Here is an 18,545-nt window from a genome sequence, read left to right on the forward strand (position 1 = left end):
TTGAGTGTCGAAGCAAAATACAGAGCAATCACTCATACCTCTTGTGAGTTGATGTGGATCAAGAAATTATTGCAAGAAACGAGGTTTACATTGCATGTACCTACGCAGTTATGTTGTAATAATCAAGCTGCTTCACACATGGCAAACAATCCGCTCTATCACGAAAGAACTAAACACATCGAAGTCAATTATCACTTAGTTGCTTGTTCCGAAGTGGCTACTTGAAGGCTAATAAGCTCTTGTTGCGATAAGATGAGAACCCTGATATGGGTCTTGGGTGGCATTGTCAATGGCCCTCTCCCCAATGAATGGGGCTAAGAAATATTTGACTCGAACTCTTGTTACGAACATTGTTACAGTCACTGCATCATTGTCATCATTGCCGTCAGTCACTACCATTGCCACCATCACCGCCACCACCTCCCCTCCATCGGTCTTTGTATTAGTGTTGCTAAGAGTGTAACCACTATGTGTCTCATACCATCTCAATCCCTATCTGCCTTACTGCCTCGTTAATGGGTCAAAAGAATTGTGGGGAGATATCACTTTGTCTACGAAAGTGTTAACATTGATGCCTTATGATGCTACCTTGTTATCCTAGGATCAGGTTAACGCTCCGCATCGTCCAAATCAACTGACTCAACCTACTTGTCAAGTGGATCCTGTTGGCTTTATGTTTACCCTACGAAGCTAATTTTACTCGATTAATATTTTGTTGATTAGAACTTGGTCATTAGTGACCTTCATTGGTGACTCAACCTACTTGTAAAGTGGGTCCTGTTGGCTTTATGTTTACCCTACAAAGCTAATTTTACTTGATTAATATTTTGTTGATTAGAACTTGGTCATTACTGACCTTCATTGGTGAATGGTATAGGGTCACAAGTGACCAACTTATTTATGTGCTTTGTTATTAATTGTGATTGGAAACTTCGACAAATTAATGGGTTATAAGGGTTTGTTATGAAATCTCTTTTGTGCCTTGGGGAAAGAATTCAATGGAGATAATTACCCAGGTGGGCTATTGGAGATTTGATGTTTATTCCTAATTTGTTTACAGTCATCGTATGTGATGTGAATCGATGAAGTTGGCAAAATCTCTACCATTGGGCATTCAATTGTTGTCGCCCTTCACGCATGGGAGTACATATGCTCATCTCTTTATCAGGATCTAGTTTTAGGCCATTGAATACCTATATTGGATGGATAGCATCAAGTTCCTAATGAAGAGTACCCATTAAGCTTGGATTAGATCAACTCGATCATGCACCAGCCAAGACTTGTCCTCAAACCCGAGATTACAAAGGGACTTTAGGGGTCTTTATGTGAGGCAGGGTTTTGAATACACCTTTTGATGCTACATCAATGGCTAACACACGTGTTATTGGGTTCTCACGCTAAGATTCAGTTGAGGCCCGATGTACTTCAAAACGGAATCCACTTTTTGCCCGGGACAAGTTTAGTGGGTAGATCTAACCTTTTAAATGCTCTATCAAGCTCGAACTAGTTAGCTAGCATCATTGAATGTTTTTTAAAGGTTTTATAAAGCTTTTCAACCGTTAGATTTTTTATTTTCACCATAGATTTGTTTTTATCAAGCTCAATGGAAGTATGATGATCAGGTCTTTTGATATCCAATTTGAGCCTTACATTAGGTTTTAGAGGCCTGCATTGAATGCCACAATAAAGTGGAATGACATATGTCTATTTAGGTATGTGGATTAGGCAGGACAATGGAATTTTGATGTTGTAGGAGATATACTAAAGTTCTTAGGATGACAAAGCACCAAAACATGTGCTACACTGAAAGTCTAAAACCCTAGAGTTGATCCTAGAAATGGATCATATTCTCAAGGGGAATAGATTATAGGACTAAGCCCAAAACACCACCCCTTTTATCCCCTCTAGTGGACGTCTACGGTAGGGGGGAGAGAGAGAGAGAGTCATCCCTTCCCTTCATCATCTGTTGGTTCATCTGATCGAGAACCCCTCTTCTCTAACCATTATCTACAACCCTATATAGTAGAGAATTAGTGGGTTCGGTTCTACTCTTTGATTGGGGACCAATTAAAGAGATATCTCAGTTTAAGAATGAACGACATAGATTCTTGGCATAAAAAAATCTTGCAGCATCAAGGCATGATCTAAACCATCCAATTTGTTTATATCTATATGCGGATTGATCTTGCATGATTAAAATTTAGTTTTTGAAAACTATTACGCTTCCTCGATTAAAAAATCACAACAAAATTGGTATGAGGGAGGTCTCATGTTAGATATAAAACAATTTCTTTGATAGCTTAGATATGTGGATTTGATTATTCTTTCATGTTTTGCTTCACTCAAGTTGATAAGGTATTCATGTAAAATCCCCATTTGAAGTTTCATGCAAAACAAATCCCGAAATTGACGTATCTTAAGGATTAAATATATTGATTGTTATGGGAAAAACCGAACTGACTGACGACATGGGACATGTATACGTCATGAGGGGGTGACAAGACGATGTTGGCGAAGAATCGACAAAACAAACTCGGAACTCGGTAATAAAACTCATCGACCGACCTGATCATTCCGACCTCGACCTTGGATGAGAAATGTCCAGAGAGAATCCCGCATCGAACCGGGCCAAGATTGATCAAACAAGATCCCAACCGAAGATCACGCCGATCAAGGCAGGATTGGAGATATTCTCGGAAGCATATTCCTACTCAAATGCAGACCCTTCCAGCATGTCTGACATATCCACTAAGATACGCAAACTGCCTAAAGAACCTATAAATACGCCCCCTGCCTTGGGAGAAAGGTATGCACAAAAAACCCCAACTTCGGCTACACCTACTCTTGTTTAACCTACCTAACTTAGGTATCGAAAGGTCCCCGGCCACAACTAGTGCCCCCATTGCCCTTTGTTCTTTACCAGTGCAAGTACCCAATAGCCTGTAAGTGAAGCTGCGAGTTTATCCAGATTTGAGCGATAATAGTTTGGCGTCGTCTGTGGGAAGTGGGAACCAACAACGAAATCATTAAAGTTCCCCAACATCAACGAGGCCAACCGCTCTTCCCCTTCTCCCACCTCAATGGCTAAGAAAAAGGGAAGGGCATTGGCCGCCACCAAGCCGGTGCAGGAGGAACAACTTGAGAACCTTCAGGCTTCACAGTCAGGCCCCCAGCTTGAACCCCCCTTCACCAGTAATCGCACAAAGATCCTAGAACAGGGGAAGCTAGCTCGTTTATCTGGAAAACCAAGTAGAGGCCCTGACCGGCAACATTGACCGCATCATGAGGATACTGGAGAGGCAGCATGCCCTCCCCGACGACCAAAATATAGAGTTAGGGACAACAACCGAACAGTCACGGCAAAAAACAAGGTCCCATGGGGGGCAGAGCTGAAAGAAATTCAAGATCAGCTCGGAGACATCCAACAGGCCTATCAAGCCATTGTCCATTATTTAACAAAGCCTTATAGCTTTTTCAACTTTAACATCAATTTGTGGTTGACCCACCCTTCTACTAAAGGCGACCACCATTCTTTAACTTCAGCAACGAGCTCGTCCTCCTCAAGCCACATCAACTTAAAAGGAAAAGCGAAAGGCTCTCAGCATCCCTCGCTTGTTTCCAAGATAACCAAGAAGTGGTCCAAAGTGGGTCTCAGGGCACCACACTAAAAAACACATGGGTAGTGTTCTCTCACTTAGCATATATCAAGAACCTATTGAGAAGAGATGTATCCAAATTTGCTTGGTTATTTGACCAGAAGAATCAGCACCACACAAGGGGAGAGCTATCAGCCCATGATCATCGATTCAGTGAGAGAACTCCAACATGCATGATGTGATATGGTCGCCTCTTCTCCTCTCTTGGAGGAAACAAACTACATTAAAGTTCCCACCCATGCACCACAGATTGTTCCACTTCAACCTCACACTATTGAGCTCTCCCCATAATTCAGCACTTTGGCATTGATCTCACAACCCATACTATCTTAAAAATCCACCTGAAGCTGCCACACAATTCCTACAATAGCACCAAGATAAAGAAGAGCGAATGGAACACATCCAAAACCTAAAAAACATCCATTCACCACCCCACCGCTATACCAGCTAAGGCTACAATAGGATCCAATGGGGAGAAGAGTATACCACCGTACATCCCTCTATCTCAAACCCTTTATTTTTTAGTAGTAAGGCAGTTAGAAAAGATAAGTATTACATGTATGGTACCCCACATGTATATCGTAAACAGTTTGCCACCCTCAAATATGGCGCATTTCAGGAGTTTACATACTATACTCAGAGCAATCAAATGGGAAGAGTCCTATGGAGGCTCCATCATGCTCCTCTTGGGAGCATCTAGATGGGGGAATTTTCAATACTGTGTCAACTTCCATCAACATTTTGAAGGAAAATATCTAAGTGTCACTCAGCAGTAGAGGCAGGATGGCTGGTGTCGTAAATGGGTTTTTTAGGTCTGATTTGATATGAAATTGGTATGAGGTTACTGATGGTTATGACAAAAATCCGACTAGGGAAGTGGATAGAACCCTCCCCCATCTAGGTGGTGGAAGTTCAATGGTGAGGGATGTTTCATTGGGAATCATGGGCAATCTGGAGTGGTAGTCGTTAAGGATGAGCTTAAAGTTCAAGCTCGTGTTTTCGTACTTGGTTGGGATCCATGATCTAATTGAGCCAAAATGGAGGCTATTTAGATAGAGATAAGGTTGTGGAAAGAAGTTAATGTAGAGGCATTTTCACACCGGGCTCGAGTGGGGTAGCCTGTGGGATGCAGGGGCACACTCGGGGTGGGCGGCCAATGTGAGGCGAGTGGCTCGTGTGAGGCGGGCCCTACCCATGTGAGGCGGAACCCATGTGATGTGGGGCCCACGAGGGGGGTTCGGCCGAGGACCTAACCCATGGGATGTGGGGCCTGCGCTATGAGATAAAGGGATTGATTTGCCATGGTCTATCAGTTCGAGCTTTTAGAGCAAGTAGTTAGTTGTCCTGCATCAGATGTTGGTAACGGTTGGCGGTAGCATCAACCATTATCATGAAGGCAACTCTAACTATCCTGTCCCATGGGTTTTGGGGTTTAGATCGGCGTCCGTAGTATCGGTATCATTATATGTATCATTGACCAGGGATACAAAAACATGTATAGATATTGCCAATATTAATGCCAATACCAAGAAATGTATTTCTAATTGGGGGAAACATTGGGAAAACATAGGGAAAAGATGGAATTTTTTAATGAAGCTTCAAGAGATGCTAAAATAAACATATTTACATATTTAGGAGTAAAAATTTGCAAAAAAGAACCATACATAATAAGTTTCCATTTAATAGGGGCATGAAGCATCTGTTGTCAAAAACAATCAGTGCAATAGTAGCCAAAATTACTTCATACATTCATACATGTCTACCCATCCATACAATGATACCTTTGTTCATCCATCCATGCATATATACATATATTGATAAATCCATGCATACATGCATACATCATACATGCATGTCTATCCATACATACATACATCCATCCATCCACGCATACATACACTAATACATCCATCCATCCATGCACACATCCATACAAACATTCATCCATCCATCCATGCATACATCCATACAAGCATACATACACCCGTCCATGCATACACCCATACAAACATACATACATACATCCATGCATACATACAAACATGCATCCATGCACACATACACACACTAATACATCCATCCATCCATGCATCCATACATGTCTATCCATCCATCAATACATCCATGCATACATACATTAATACATCCATCCATGCATACATACACTAATACATACATACATCCACCCATCTATGCATACATGCATACAAACATACATCCATCCACCCATGCATACATATAATATACATACACATAGACATGGTCCATCCATCCATATATGCACACATACATGCATATGCATACAATACATACATGCATGCATCCATCCATCTATGCACACATAGATGCATGCATTGTATGATACAACCATACGCCCATGAAAAAAAAAATTGAAATGAAAAAAAAAAAACATATTTTTTATTTATCATATTTTTAAAATCTTTATTTCCCAAGAAATTGACCTCAACAATCATCAACATACAACCATAAATAAAATGGGAATAAAACAAAACAACTATCTAAGAAAAATATGTTGAGGTTATTTGTTCTAGTTAAAACAATTTTTTTAATTAATTTCCAATATTTAAAAAAAAAAAAAATCTAAAGAACAAAAAAATTTACATGAATTGGTAGATCGGCCAACACTCATCAACATACTAAAATTTGGGCCCCTCAGTTAGTTATTTTAGGGGAGAAAATGGAGGGAAATTGGATTTCCCCAATTTCAACCCCCAAATCTTTTGATTTTCAACTTAAATTCATCTCAATGCATGAGAATCATGCATAGACATGTATACCAAAAATAGAAATAAAAGCATTTTTTTCCTTATATCTGGTGTTCCAGCCCATTGAAGCTTTCGAGTGTTGATTTTCCCCCAAATGAGTGATTAGAATCACAAAACTTGAAAAGGAGTGGTTGAAATCCACCCCCCACCCAAATCCAAAAAAAAAAAGTAATTTTTATTTGTTTTCGCCTTTCCACATCAAGTTGCATTGGTGATAATATCGTCGATACAAATGAGGGTTTGAAAAAGGCTTTGTGTATCGATAACACCGCAGATAACTAGAAATATTAACATTTACGGGAGTTTTGGAATCGCCTAGCTGGCAATAGCGGTATTCAGTGATATTATCAATAAAATCGTCAATATATCGAACACAAAGCATATAGCTAGTGTTCGTTCTAAGCCAAGATCAAACCCTGATTCTGAGTATGATTGGGCCCTGCGGTGGTAGAACCTAGTGAACCGGACGCACTTCCTCTCCTCTATCTTAACCCCTCACTTTCTATGTTATATATACCCCAATCCAATCTCGAATGGTCTTAGTCTAGATCACCACCTTAGGAACTACAATTCATTGTAAATGAAATCAAAGGCGCTTTATAGGTATGGCTATCTATAGTTTCCTTTAATCTTATCTCTAGAGAGGCTACTTAGGCAGATGCTCTAGGTAAAGAATTGTTCATGCATCTACATTTGCAATGCTATCCATTGCCTAAATGGATAGTGACCTTTCTCTTTTTTAACAAACTTGTGTTGCTTAAAAAAAAATGGACCAAAAGGGAAAAAACTAAATTCAAAGGAAAAAAAAAAATCCTTCTATGATTTTACTAAACAAAGTGTAAGAGGAAGAGAGATCGAATTCAGGTGCTAGACCAAAGATGAGTCAGTTTTATCCTACATGCTAAGATGTATCAGGAATTAGTCCAATTGCCTAAGCTAAAATTATACATTTATATCAAGGTATTCAATAACAGAAACAGATGTCATACCAGCCAGCCTTATGGTTGTTACAATACAGGCTGCAACAGCCATTACAGCCCCTGTCACTTTTTGAAAGAAAGGAAATGTATCATCCAATGTCGAATCACTGTGGACTATTTATTTAAGAACGGCATTACGACATTGTATTGCGTAACAGGTCACACCATTACAGTTAAATAGCGGCCGTTAGGTAACCGTTTTTTAATACCATGATATATAGACAAACGATAAATGATGATTAATGCAAACCCCTAAAGGGGAAGCAAATAGATTAAAGAAAAGTAGAAAGATATTGTGGGAAAGGAGCAACAATCCTCTAGCCGAATGCTAGAGATTAGGAATGCAAGATTGTGAGCAAACTCAACAATCCTATAGTAGACTAGTCTTTAACTAGAGATCACTTCCCCCTTTCAACAACTACCAAAGAAAAAAAAAGAGAATTTTCATAAAAAGAGAATATCATTCAACTTATCTTATTCCATAGGCCTAGGCCTCATCGATAATCAGTCCTTAATATATGCAATAAAAACTATGGAATCAAAAAATAAAATTCCTTAGCTAGCAAAAATCTGAAAAATAGGAAACTACCTAAATAAGAAACCACTTAAATAAGAAAATTCTAAGATTACTTTTCACCTAATATAAAGATATCAACGGAAACTAGCTAATGAAGAGATTTAAAAGAAATGGAAAGTAAAGTTATTTCCTACTATAGAGATTTGTCTAAAATGGAAAGTGGGTCCTTTCTTGTGCACACTTGCGGAGCATGCATATGTGGGATCTGAGGCAATTGCATCAAAGATGAACCAACAATGCTAGCATAGTAAAAGAAAACAATTAATGATAATGATGATGATGATGACCAAAATGTTCCATATCCATTACGATATGGCCGTAAAGGCCAATACATATAGGTAATGTAACAGCCATGACTGTGACATGATACAGGAGTGAAATGGGGCAGTTGGTTTTTTTGGACCGTATAAGCCATTACAAGTGCCGTTACGGCTGTTACAGGGCAAAACGACCATTACTCCCATAGCGGTCGAAAAACGACCACTTCTTTTTTCTATGTAAATTTATTTTCTTCCTCATTTTTTTCACTTTTCTCATTCCAAATAACTTTTTACATCATTCCAAAAAGTGGTATATATGCATTTTTCCAATTTCTAATTCTAATGCTTGATTGTGATGTGTAAACATTAGGGGGACAACCATGTTCATAAATTCACCAGAAAACCCAATACAACTCTCTCACCAAAGAGTAGACCATTACACTACCATAAAATGTTCAAAACAAAAAACAAAACAAAAAAGAAACAAAAAAAAAAAAAAACAAAAACAAAAACAAAAACAAAACAAAACAAAACAAAACAAAAACAAAAACAAAAAAAGAATACAAATTTTGAATATTTACATTATTCTAGATTTTCTAAATATTTTTTCAGAATTTTTTGAGCAAATTTTTTTTAACAGTTACAGGGGTCGTAATGGTCGTTACGAAGGTCGTAACGGCTGTTACGGCCCCGTATCAGCCGTTACAATCAATACTCGTATTGGTAACAGTGGTGACCATTACGGCCACCGTCGCCTTGATGATGACAGCATTGACGATGACGGCGATGATGGTGACGATGATAATTAACCCATTGCTTCAACAGGCCATGAGGATCTTGGTGTAGATCATTCCTGCAAGGAGCAGAAAATTGTGTACAAGCATTTGGTTGAGCACTAAGTAGATGTGGACATGAAGCACACATTTTCATTATGTTAAAATTAAAATAATGACAAGAAGTCGAGTCATGGAACGAAACGAAACCAAGTAGCTTCAACAGACCACAAGGATCTTGGTGTAGATCATTCATGCAAGGAGCAGAAAATTGTGTACAATCATTTGGTTGAGCACCAAGTAGATGTGGACATGAAGCACACATTTTCAGCATGTTAAAATTAAAAAAATGACAAGAAGTCGAATCATGGAACGAAAAGAAACCACAGGTGAGATGACTGAGCTCTTACATATGACCCATAAGGTAAGGAGGACTTTGCGCCATTCACAAACACTTCACCATACATTCTAGCAGAATCACGCAGTCTTCCTAAAGTAAGACTGGAACAAACATTAGCTTCCACTTTTAACCTTCAATGACACGTCAATACAACAAATTGAAATGCTCATGTAGAAATCAACAAAGAAACAAAAAGACAAATATCAGAAATAACAGCAATCAGCTAGATGACACAAACCTGCAAGCGCCATCAATAATGTGGATTTCCCCGATTTTGCGGGACCCATGATAACAGTAAGTGTACCCGGCAGAGCGTATCCATTGGAACTCTTAACGACCTTATCGGAGTACTTCCTCTTCCCCTTGATCATAACTGTCAAGTCCTTCCACACAACCGATGCCCCTGCAATCTTCCTCGCAACAATTGAACCCTCCGGCAATGGCGGGGATAGCAGCGACCCACTATTAAGCTTAGAGAGGGATGGGGAGGCTGTTGCTGTCGCGGCATTGATTGAGTCACCCCCTTCTTCCTCAACCCGCACATCGATTTCTGTGTCCTCCCACTCCGGGGAGTCCTCAAATGAGATGGGTTGGCGTAGAGAACCCGGTTTACGAAGGTAGAAGAAAGAACTTGACGGGACTCTACTGGTGGGACTACTCGCCGATGAGGAAGACGACCTGTAGTTTTCCGAATAAGACTGTATTTCCTCCATTATCGTTGGTCACACGGACCGCAATCTCAATCCACTGAAAAACGCAATACTTAGTTCTCCAAATAAGATGGCAGACTTGTTCCAATCTTATCCCAAGGACCCAAATCTCGACCCATCAAAAATAAATTCCAACAGCCAAAAACGCTGTGTTCCAGGACTAATCCAACCAAATCTCAAACCCTTGGAAACTACTTCAGTCCTGCTCCTGCATAAGAATCCAGAAAAACATGTACTTAGGGACAGCTAGGGAGAAATGTGAAGTAGTCAATCCGACTCAAATCACAAAAGAATGTGAGTCTAGTCTGACTAGAGAAAAGAAATCATCTTGATCACAATATTTATCAGAACGCAACTTGGGGCCACCAAACACAACACAAAAAGCGGAACTGGATGAAGGTCACTGGCATTTGCAGAAACCGTAGCGTTACAAGGTACATCCAAACACTACCAAAACCTTCCTCTCGCCAAACTCATTTAGAAATCAGAAGACCTAATCATCCTTCATATTACAAACATTTTAAAAATAAAACGAAACAGAGAAATAGAAAGAAATAAAATTAAATTTCAAAATTTAAAAAAAAAAAAACAAATTACACTTCCTTTAAAAGAAAAATCCCAGAACCGACATGAAATGCAACTCCTCCCTCCCAAAACCCACATTTCATACGCGCACAAATATCAAAAGAAGATGCTAGGAAAAGATAAAAAGCAGGCCCAAACAACCACTTGTTACAAATACAGAACCAAACAAGAAATGATGGACAAAAAAAAAAAAAAAGGGAAAGGCAAAGAAGGGGACATTCAAACCTAGCTACAGAAAAGGAGGGGGAGCTTTCACAACGCAAAGCGTCGAAATTGTGCTGCTGAAGACGCTTTTTCTTCTTTAGTAAGGCTGCAAAAGGCAAATGGGGAGAGAGAGAGAGAGAGAGCTGGATCGGAGCGAGGGAAGAGTGATTTTGTTTTAGTGGAAGTGAGAGTGCCAGTGATGAAGTTTCTTTTTGGATCTTTTTGACCTGCTCTTTTTCTTGTTGCTGTCCCCGGCCCCATTGTCCGCTACTCGGGTTTTCAGTTCTCACGTGTGGGCCATGTTCCAGGCACTCGGTTTCGCTACGACGCGGATTAGGTGAGGCAGAGGTAACAGCCTAAAGGGCGTGTTTGGGCAGTGGGATTGGAAGGGATTAGGTGGGATGGGAATCATCTGGTCCTGTGACAATGCCACTCCATGTTTGGGAATAATGGAAAAGCTTAGAATTATACCGGATGGAATTGCATTGGGTCCCGTGCCAATTTCACTCAATTTTAGCAAGTTGTGTAGGTCCCACCATGATGTGTGGGCTATATCCACACTGTCCACCCATTTTTTGAGATTATTTTAGAGCATGGGCCAAAAAATCATGTAAATCTAAAGCTTAAGTGAACCCCATCATAGAAAGCAACGGGATTGAATACTTACCGTTGAAAACTTCTCTGGGGCTACATAAGTTTTGGATCTACCTCATTTTTAGGCTCATGCCATAAAATGAGGTTACAAAACAAATGAACAGTTTAGATATAACATGTGTGTATTATTCTCAGTAATTTCAAATAATGGTGGGTATATCCACTCAATGTATCACCGTATTACCAACAAAGCATGAAATTAATCTTATCCCGTGGCAACATGATACAATCCCTCCATGGGTAATAATTATGTTTTTTGAATCCCATCCTACCTAATCTCTTCTAATCCCACCGCCCAAACAGGCCCTAATGGTTGAGGGCGCAGCTTAGGTGGATCCCTGCTGTGGGGTACACCGTGATGCTCAGGTTGTCCATCTATTTTGACCGCTAGTAATCCCAAAAACCAAGCAGAAACAAATATTAGGTGGACCATACTGTTCATAGTTATTTTGAGGTTCAGCTCTGCAACAAATGGTGATAAGTGCGTGGGCGTATTAGAATTGGGATTACAGTTCCAATTTAAAGACCCCGAGTGCCAAAGTAGGAAAACACTGAGTATGATATCTGAGGAGATCGGTCACTTATTCAGCCACTCGCTCAAAGTGTAAATGAATCAGGTGATAGTCAGAAGGTAGAGCTCGTCCTTTGATGACGGGTTTCTCCTTGCCTTCCGAACTTTCTTAATGCATAAAAAATAGAATGTAAAGGATAATTGGAAATCGACCGCTAAAGAGTACTCATAGTACAACTACAACTATCGACTATTGTATTTATGCTACATATTATGCTAAAGAAAGCAAGAAAATACGATAAGTAAATGATTACTCTAAGAGAATAGAACTACTAGATGAAATTTGGGATTACACTATGGAATGTAAATTTGACAGGATAATTGAAAAATAATTGATTTGTTGATTTGTTTGGGTTGGTGTGAGACGATTTTTCCTACTGAAATATTCTTCTATTTATAACTTTGATCCAGCTATTCTAGATCATTCCCACGATATGACGATTACCATAATTATTTCTGCCCTCATTATGCTTCCAAATTCTTCCGACGATCTTACATTTCTTGAATCATTGACCTATGTTTAGCATTCATATGGACTCGACCACTGGCTAATCGATTGTGTTAGTCGCTTGAACTCGGTCGTGCCTCAATGATTATTTACCATGTACACTACACGTGATAGCATTTAGAAATTCGATCACACATTCTTATAATAATCTTTCGATTGCTAACCTCATATACATGTGATCCACACGAATCTGATTGAAACGGGATCTAGTCAAATGAGGTATAAAAATTGCCCCCTCTCATTGCTGTCTTTTCGAAGAAAAGGCTATGACGTATGAGTATTGAGATTGAATATCTACTGTAAGGCCCGTATCCTAGACCGTACTATTTCTTAGACTTCTGCAATCCTCCCCGACGATTTCTAAAAACCTCCAACCTGTAGACAGCATTTGCGCGTAACCCTGAGTCGCATCCTGAGTCGGCTCAACTCAAAACTTATACCCTAGCAACCGCGTCGTCGTTGCGATTCCAACGTTGCGTCTTGCGCACCGATGCGATACCCAGGCTAGGAGTTGTGGGCTCACATTTATTTCAAAGAAAATGCCGTGTGTTGTGAATCCCAAGAGAATCTCTACCATTTATCACATCAATCAATCAATCACAAGTCAAGTACACAACTCATCCCTCTCTTACACAAGCCATCCCCAAAGTCAACTCTCTCTCTCTCTCCACCCATTCCTTTCTTACACACACACACCCATTTCTCTCTTACACCACCGTCCCTCTCTCCCATCCATCACTCCATCCCATTTCATTCTCCACCATTTTTCCAAGCTTCCATGAGAGAAAATCTCAAAGAGAGAAAAGAGAACCCAAGATCAAGGCCCACTTTCCTACACCCTCATCTCTCATCCTAGCTATTCAACCTTCATCATCCACCCTTAAAGAGAAAGCTTAGGAGCTCGGGAGATCAAGGAGCCTAGAAGAAGTGGAAATCGATGGGTGTTCCAAGCACTAGATTGTGATTTTGATTTAGGGTCCACATGATATGGGACCCACTTGTTGTATGTGATGTATATGGCCACTTAGGGAGGGCTCATAGTGGCAGAGCCCCTCCCCTCCATCACACGACTCTCTCTCTCTCTCTCTCATTGTGGCCCACCTTAATGAATGGATTAGATCCACACCATCCGGCCACGTGTACGGTTGGAATTCCACCATGATGTATCATCCACACCGTCCAATGAACGGGCCTGGATGTAGGGAAAACACATATATTAGCTTGATGCAAGGTAGTGGGCCACGTGTGCGTGGAACCCACCTGATGCATGCATTTCATCCATGCTGTCCATCACCCACCTGCGTGGACCCCACCTTGTCTATGTCTTGTGTCCAGGTCGTCCAGCACGCTGGACGCTGGACACTGGGCAAAAGCATCACACAAAATATATATATATATATATAATATTACATGGTGAGCCCCATGTGGGACCCACCTGATGTGGGAAGCAGATTGGCTAGAATACCTCATACCAACTATGTAGCTGCCGTACTGATGTCAGCAGTTCTGTGGGCCCTGATCATGAGGGATGTGCTATATCTCAATCGTTCATCTGGGACCCACCTAATGTATGGATCTCATCCATGCCGTCCGTCCATCTCGATGGGACCCACTATATATGTTTTATACCCACACCGTCCATCTGTTTTATACCCAAATCGTCCGTCTGATGAACGGTGGGCCAGCACCCGCAGCAAATAGTTGTTGTACTTACGTCAGCAAGCTATGGGTCTGATCATGGGTACATGTTATATCCAAACCGTCCAGCAGTGGGTCACACTGCGTAACGTGAGCAAGTTCTGTGGGTCCCACATAATACATGTGTTTTATATAACTGTCCGTCCATGGGACGTGGACCCCACCTAGCGCAAGTGTTGCATCTACCGTCCAGCCCATGGATGGTGGGTCCTACAATGATGTAAGTGTTATAGATGGACAGTGGGATCAACCAAGATGTATATATTTTATGTTCACACCGTCCAGTTGTCTAGATGGTGGGAACCACTGAGATGTACGTGTTTCATCCATGCCGTCCACCTGTTTTACAGCCACGCCATCTATCTATTTTACATCCTCGCCGTCCATCTGTTTTACATCCAAACTGTCCATCTGTTGGACGGGCTGCTAGTTCGACGTCTGTAAGTTCTGTGGGCCTGATCATCATGTATGTGTTAGATCCAACCATCCATCCACTGCACGAGCATGTCTTAAGGGTTGAGAAGAAAAAATAAGACAGATCTATCTATCGTATGGACCACATTGCAAAAACCAGTGGAGGATTAAACGCTTACCAGTGAAACCCGTTTGGGGTTCCAGAAGTTCTGGATCAATATGGAATTTGTTTTCCTCTTAATTCAGGTCTTTGTGACCTTATGAACATATTAGAAAATAAACGTTATGGTGGGCCCTAGGAATTTTAAATGGTGAAAATCATTATCTCCACTGCTATTTGTGGTATGGTCCAGATGATCTTTCGATCATTATCTCCACTGCGATTTGTGGTATGGTCCAGATGATCTTTCGATCATTATCTCCACTGCTATTTGTGGTATAGTCCAGATGATCTTTCGATCATTATCTCCACTGCTATTTGTGGTATGGTCCAGATGATCTTTCGATCATTATCTCCATCGCTATTTATGGTATGGGTCCAGATGATCTTTCGATATGATTCATTTTTTTAGGTAATGCTCTAAAATGATCTCTAAATATAGATGAACGGTGCATATAGTCCTGTTAGGACGGTGGGCCTACTTGATGTATATGAGGCCCATTGTTGTGGCCCATATGATGAGGCCCATTGTGATGTATATTAGGCCCGTGTGAGAGGCCCATTGTGATATATATTAGGCCCATGTGACGAGGCCCTTTGTGATTGTTTACGAGGCTCATTGGGAATTTGTGAGGCCCACCATGATGCATGCACGCCGTCTATCCATTTTCTTTAGGCCATGGGCCCTGTCGCCTTATGCAAGCCCACCATGTATGAGTAATGGGCATGCGCTGTCCATCCATTTCCTCGATAGTCGGAGGGCCGAGGGCCCCGTTATGATTCCAATTCTGATTCCCAAATGGACCACTCCTAGGGAGCAATGTTGGTTCAATATCCACATTGATGGGCAATGATGGTTAAACGTTCACATTGTGACCTTCCCTTAGGCCTTTGTTAGGTCCATTCTCATCCTTCTCTGAGTGGGTTGACCCAAATCGTTGGGCCCCACTGATATTGCATGATCTATCTATTCTTTTGGGCTAACCCAAAATGTTGGGCCTTCATTGGTTACTAGTAGGATTGTTTTAATCTTGGACTTATTTAGGCCCCTTAGGGCATCTAGCGGGCCACATGATAGTATGGTGAAGAAAGCTCGTTCCGGATCCTTAGGATTATAAGTAGGCCACATAGGGTCAACCTTGATATGAGGAGAATTCATCATCACCATAGATGGAAGGATCCGTGCTATCAGATTTGGTATATCGACAGTTGAGGGTTGATCCTCATTTTATGGATCTATTGTCCATCTATGGACCTCTCATTGTAAATAAGCCAATTATCGATGTCGACTATGAGTACGTGCTAGTATAACATCATGATACAAGCCATTGAGATGGAATGAAGCCCATCATTATTATATTAGGCTTATTCTCATTTTCCCTTAGTGGTCTAACCCAAATTGATGAGCCTCTATTATTATTAGTATAATCCATCTCGCCTTATTGAGCTATCCCAATTCTTTGGGTCCCTATTGATGCTAGTATAAGTACCCAAACCTGTAAGCCCACTCTTAGGCCCATGAGTAGGCCATCTAGCCTCATCCTTGTTATGAGGAGGATGCATCATCACCTCTGGCCATAGGTAGAAGAATCTGTGGTATTAGGTTTAGCATATCCACTATTGAGGACTGATCCCAATGTTATGGATTAAATATGTTGTCCTTCTATAGACCCTGTCATATATAGGCTGACTATTGATTACGACTATGTTAGTATACATACCGAGTATGCGTTAGCATAACATTATAATTGTATAAGGTCATTGCGAGGTTTATTGTGGTTATATGAGGCCATTGTGATTATATGAGGCCCATTATGATTGTACGAGTCCATTGTGATTGTACGAGACTCATTATGATTGTATGAGACCCAGTCATGATGTATTAGGCCCATCATATGTGTGAGGACCATTATATGCGTGAGGCCCATTGTATGTGTGAGGCCCAATTGCGATGGTGTGAAGCCCACTATGTGTAGATGATTATGTGCACACCACCCATTCACTTATACGGGCCATGAGCCGTCTTATACTGGCTCACCATCATGCATGTGATTATAATCATGCTTGGTATACTTCATGATACATGCCCATATGCATCATCCGCATGCTTGTTATGAGGAGAGATTAAGTATAGCATATGCTATTGGGCTGGTTGTTTATGGGACTCCCTAAGAGACGAAGTTGTCCCACATGAGTGCGCGGTACGCGCAGGTTGATGCATGACTGAATGGTATGACTCATGCATCTCGCATTTGTGATATGACCACCGTACGTCCTAGCGACATCAGGGACGTGTACTCTACAAACATATCGTGGACGGTTAGATGAGACACCGAAAATGTTTGGTTCTAGTATTGGGGTGTCATAGATGTCCTTGGGTGAAAATTCTTAAACCCCCAGGCCAGGGGATGACCCTAACATGTAGACCAAGTGAATGCATAAGCGTATGAGGGCCTAATACCAGGAGGTCACGTCTCCTACTGTGTCGTGGTTGGTTGGGAGGGGGTGTGGACAAACTCCCTTAAGGGAGTAGACAATGTTAGGCTGAGTCTGACTAGCTCGTAAATGGGTCTGCTATCGATGAGCCAGGCTGATATTGGTAGGCGGATAGTGATGTCTCTTCCACTTACCCAGTTGTGCGCTTGATGGGGCTGCAAGCTGGCGTAGAGTGTACTAGACATCGGTGATGATCCCAGAGATATATGGTATTGATATGTGGATTTATTGAGCAGGAGTTGTATACTCTGCATTTTACTCATTCATTCATTCATTCACTATCCACTTGGGTTGGTGGCCGTAACTAATTTGTTATGTGTCTTTCGCAATGGTCATGGTTTCCGTTGGGGCACGCGACCAACCTGAGATCAGGAGTTTACCACATTGAGTCTAGCTATCCAAATTTAGGTATGGGACTGGTTTAGATAGAAGTCCCTTGTGATGGACCCCACAGCTTATAATACTACATACTATCATCCCGACTTCACACTCCAGTTTGGTTATTTCTTTCGTACCGCATATTGCATTGTATTCTCAGCTCACAGCATTTGGTTTACAATGCTTCTGTATTGAATAGCCTGAATGAGATTGATGGTATTATGGACTTGCTAAGATCTGCATATTGCATTACGTTCATAGCATATGCCATTTGGGTTACTATGTTTCTACATTTATATGGCCTAGATGATGCTGATTGTCAGGCCTGTGTCCTAAACTATACCGTTTCATAGACTCCCGCGGTCCTCCAGGTCAAATTCTAACGACTCGCAACGCGTAGATAGCATTTGCATGCAATCTTGAGTCACGTCCTATCAATCTGAGTCGACTCGACCCGAGACTTATACCCTTGCGACCGTGCCGTCGCCGCAATTCTAACTCCGCGTCTTGTGTGCCAATGCGATACCCAGACAAGGAGTTGTGCGCCCGTGTATTTTTCAAAGAAACGCCGTGCATTATAGATTCTGAGAGAATCTCTACTAAATATCACATCAATCCATCAATCAATCAAGTCAAGTACAACCCATACCCTACCCATCCCTCTCTCAACCTTTCCATCTCATCTCTTACACACCCATCACTCACCCATCACCCATCCCTTTTCATCCCATCACC

At 41.2% G+C, this 18,545-nt stretch overlaps 1 protein-coding gene across 3 annotated transcripts in view; it reads right to left on the reverse strand.

The window, feature by feature from the left end:
- The window catches only part of LOC131224828 (ABC transporter G family member 3), a 45,332-nt gene extending 34,180 nt beyond the window's left edge, over window positions 1-11,152 (reverse strand). The window contains exons 1-3 of one of the 3 annotated variants that reach the window (XM_058220236.1): window positions 10,953-11,152; window positions 9,671-10,350; window positions 9,443-9,522 (exon numbers count right to left, since the gene is read on the reverse strand). In XM_058220236.1, the coding sequence (XP_058076219.1) occupies window positions 9,443-9,522; window positions 9,671-10,145 (555 nt within the window). In that variant the 5' untranslated portion in view covers window positions 10,146-10,350; window positions 10,953-11,152. Of the gene's footprint in view, window positions 1-9,442; window positions 9,523-9,670; window positions 10,351-10,498; window positions 10,842-10,952 lie in introns of those variants that run through there. The other 2 variants (XM_058220238.1, XM_058220237.1) reach the window with 2 other exon arrangements.
- Between the last annotated feature and the right edge of the window lie 7,393 nt (window positions 11,153-18,545).

This window comes from Magnolia sinica, chromosome 14 (genome assembly GCF_029962835.1).
Source record: "Magnolia sinica isolate HGM2019 chromosome 14, MsV1, whole genome shotgun sequence".
In the NCBI taxonomy this organism is placed as follows: Eukaryota; Viridiplantae; Streptophyta; class Magnoliopsida; order Magnoliales; family Magnoliaceae; genus Magnolia; species Magnolia sinica.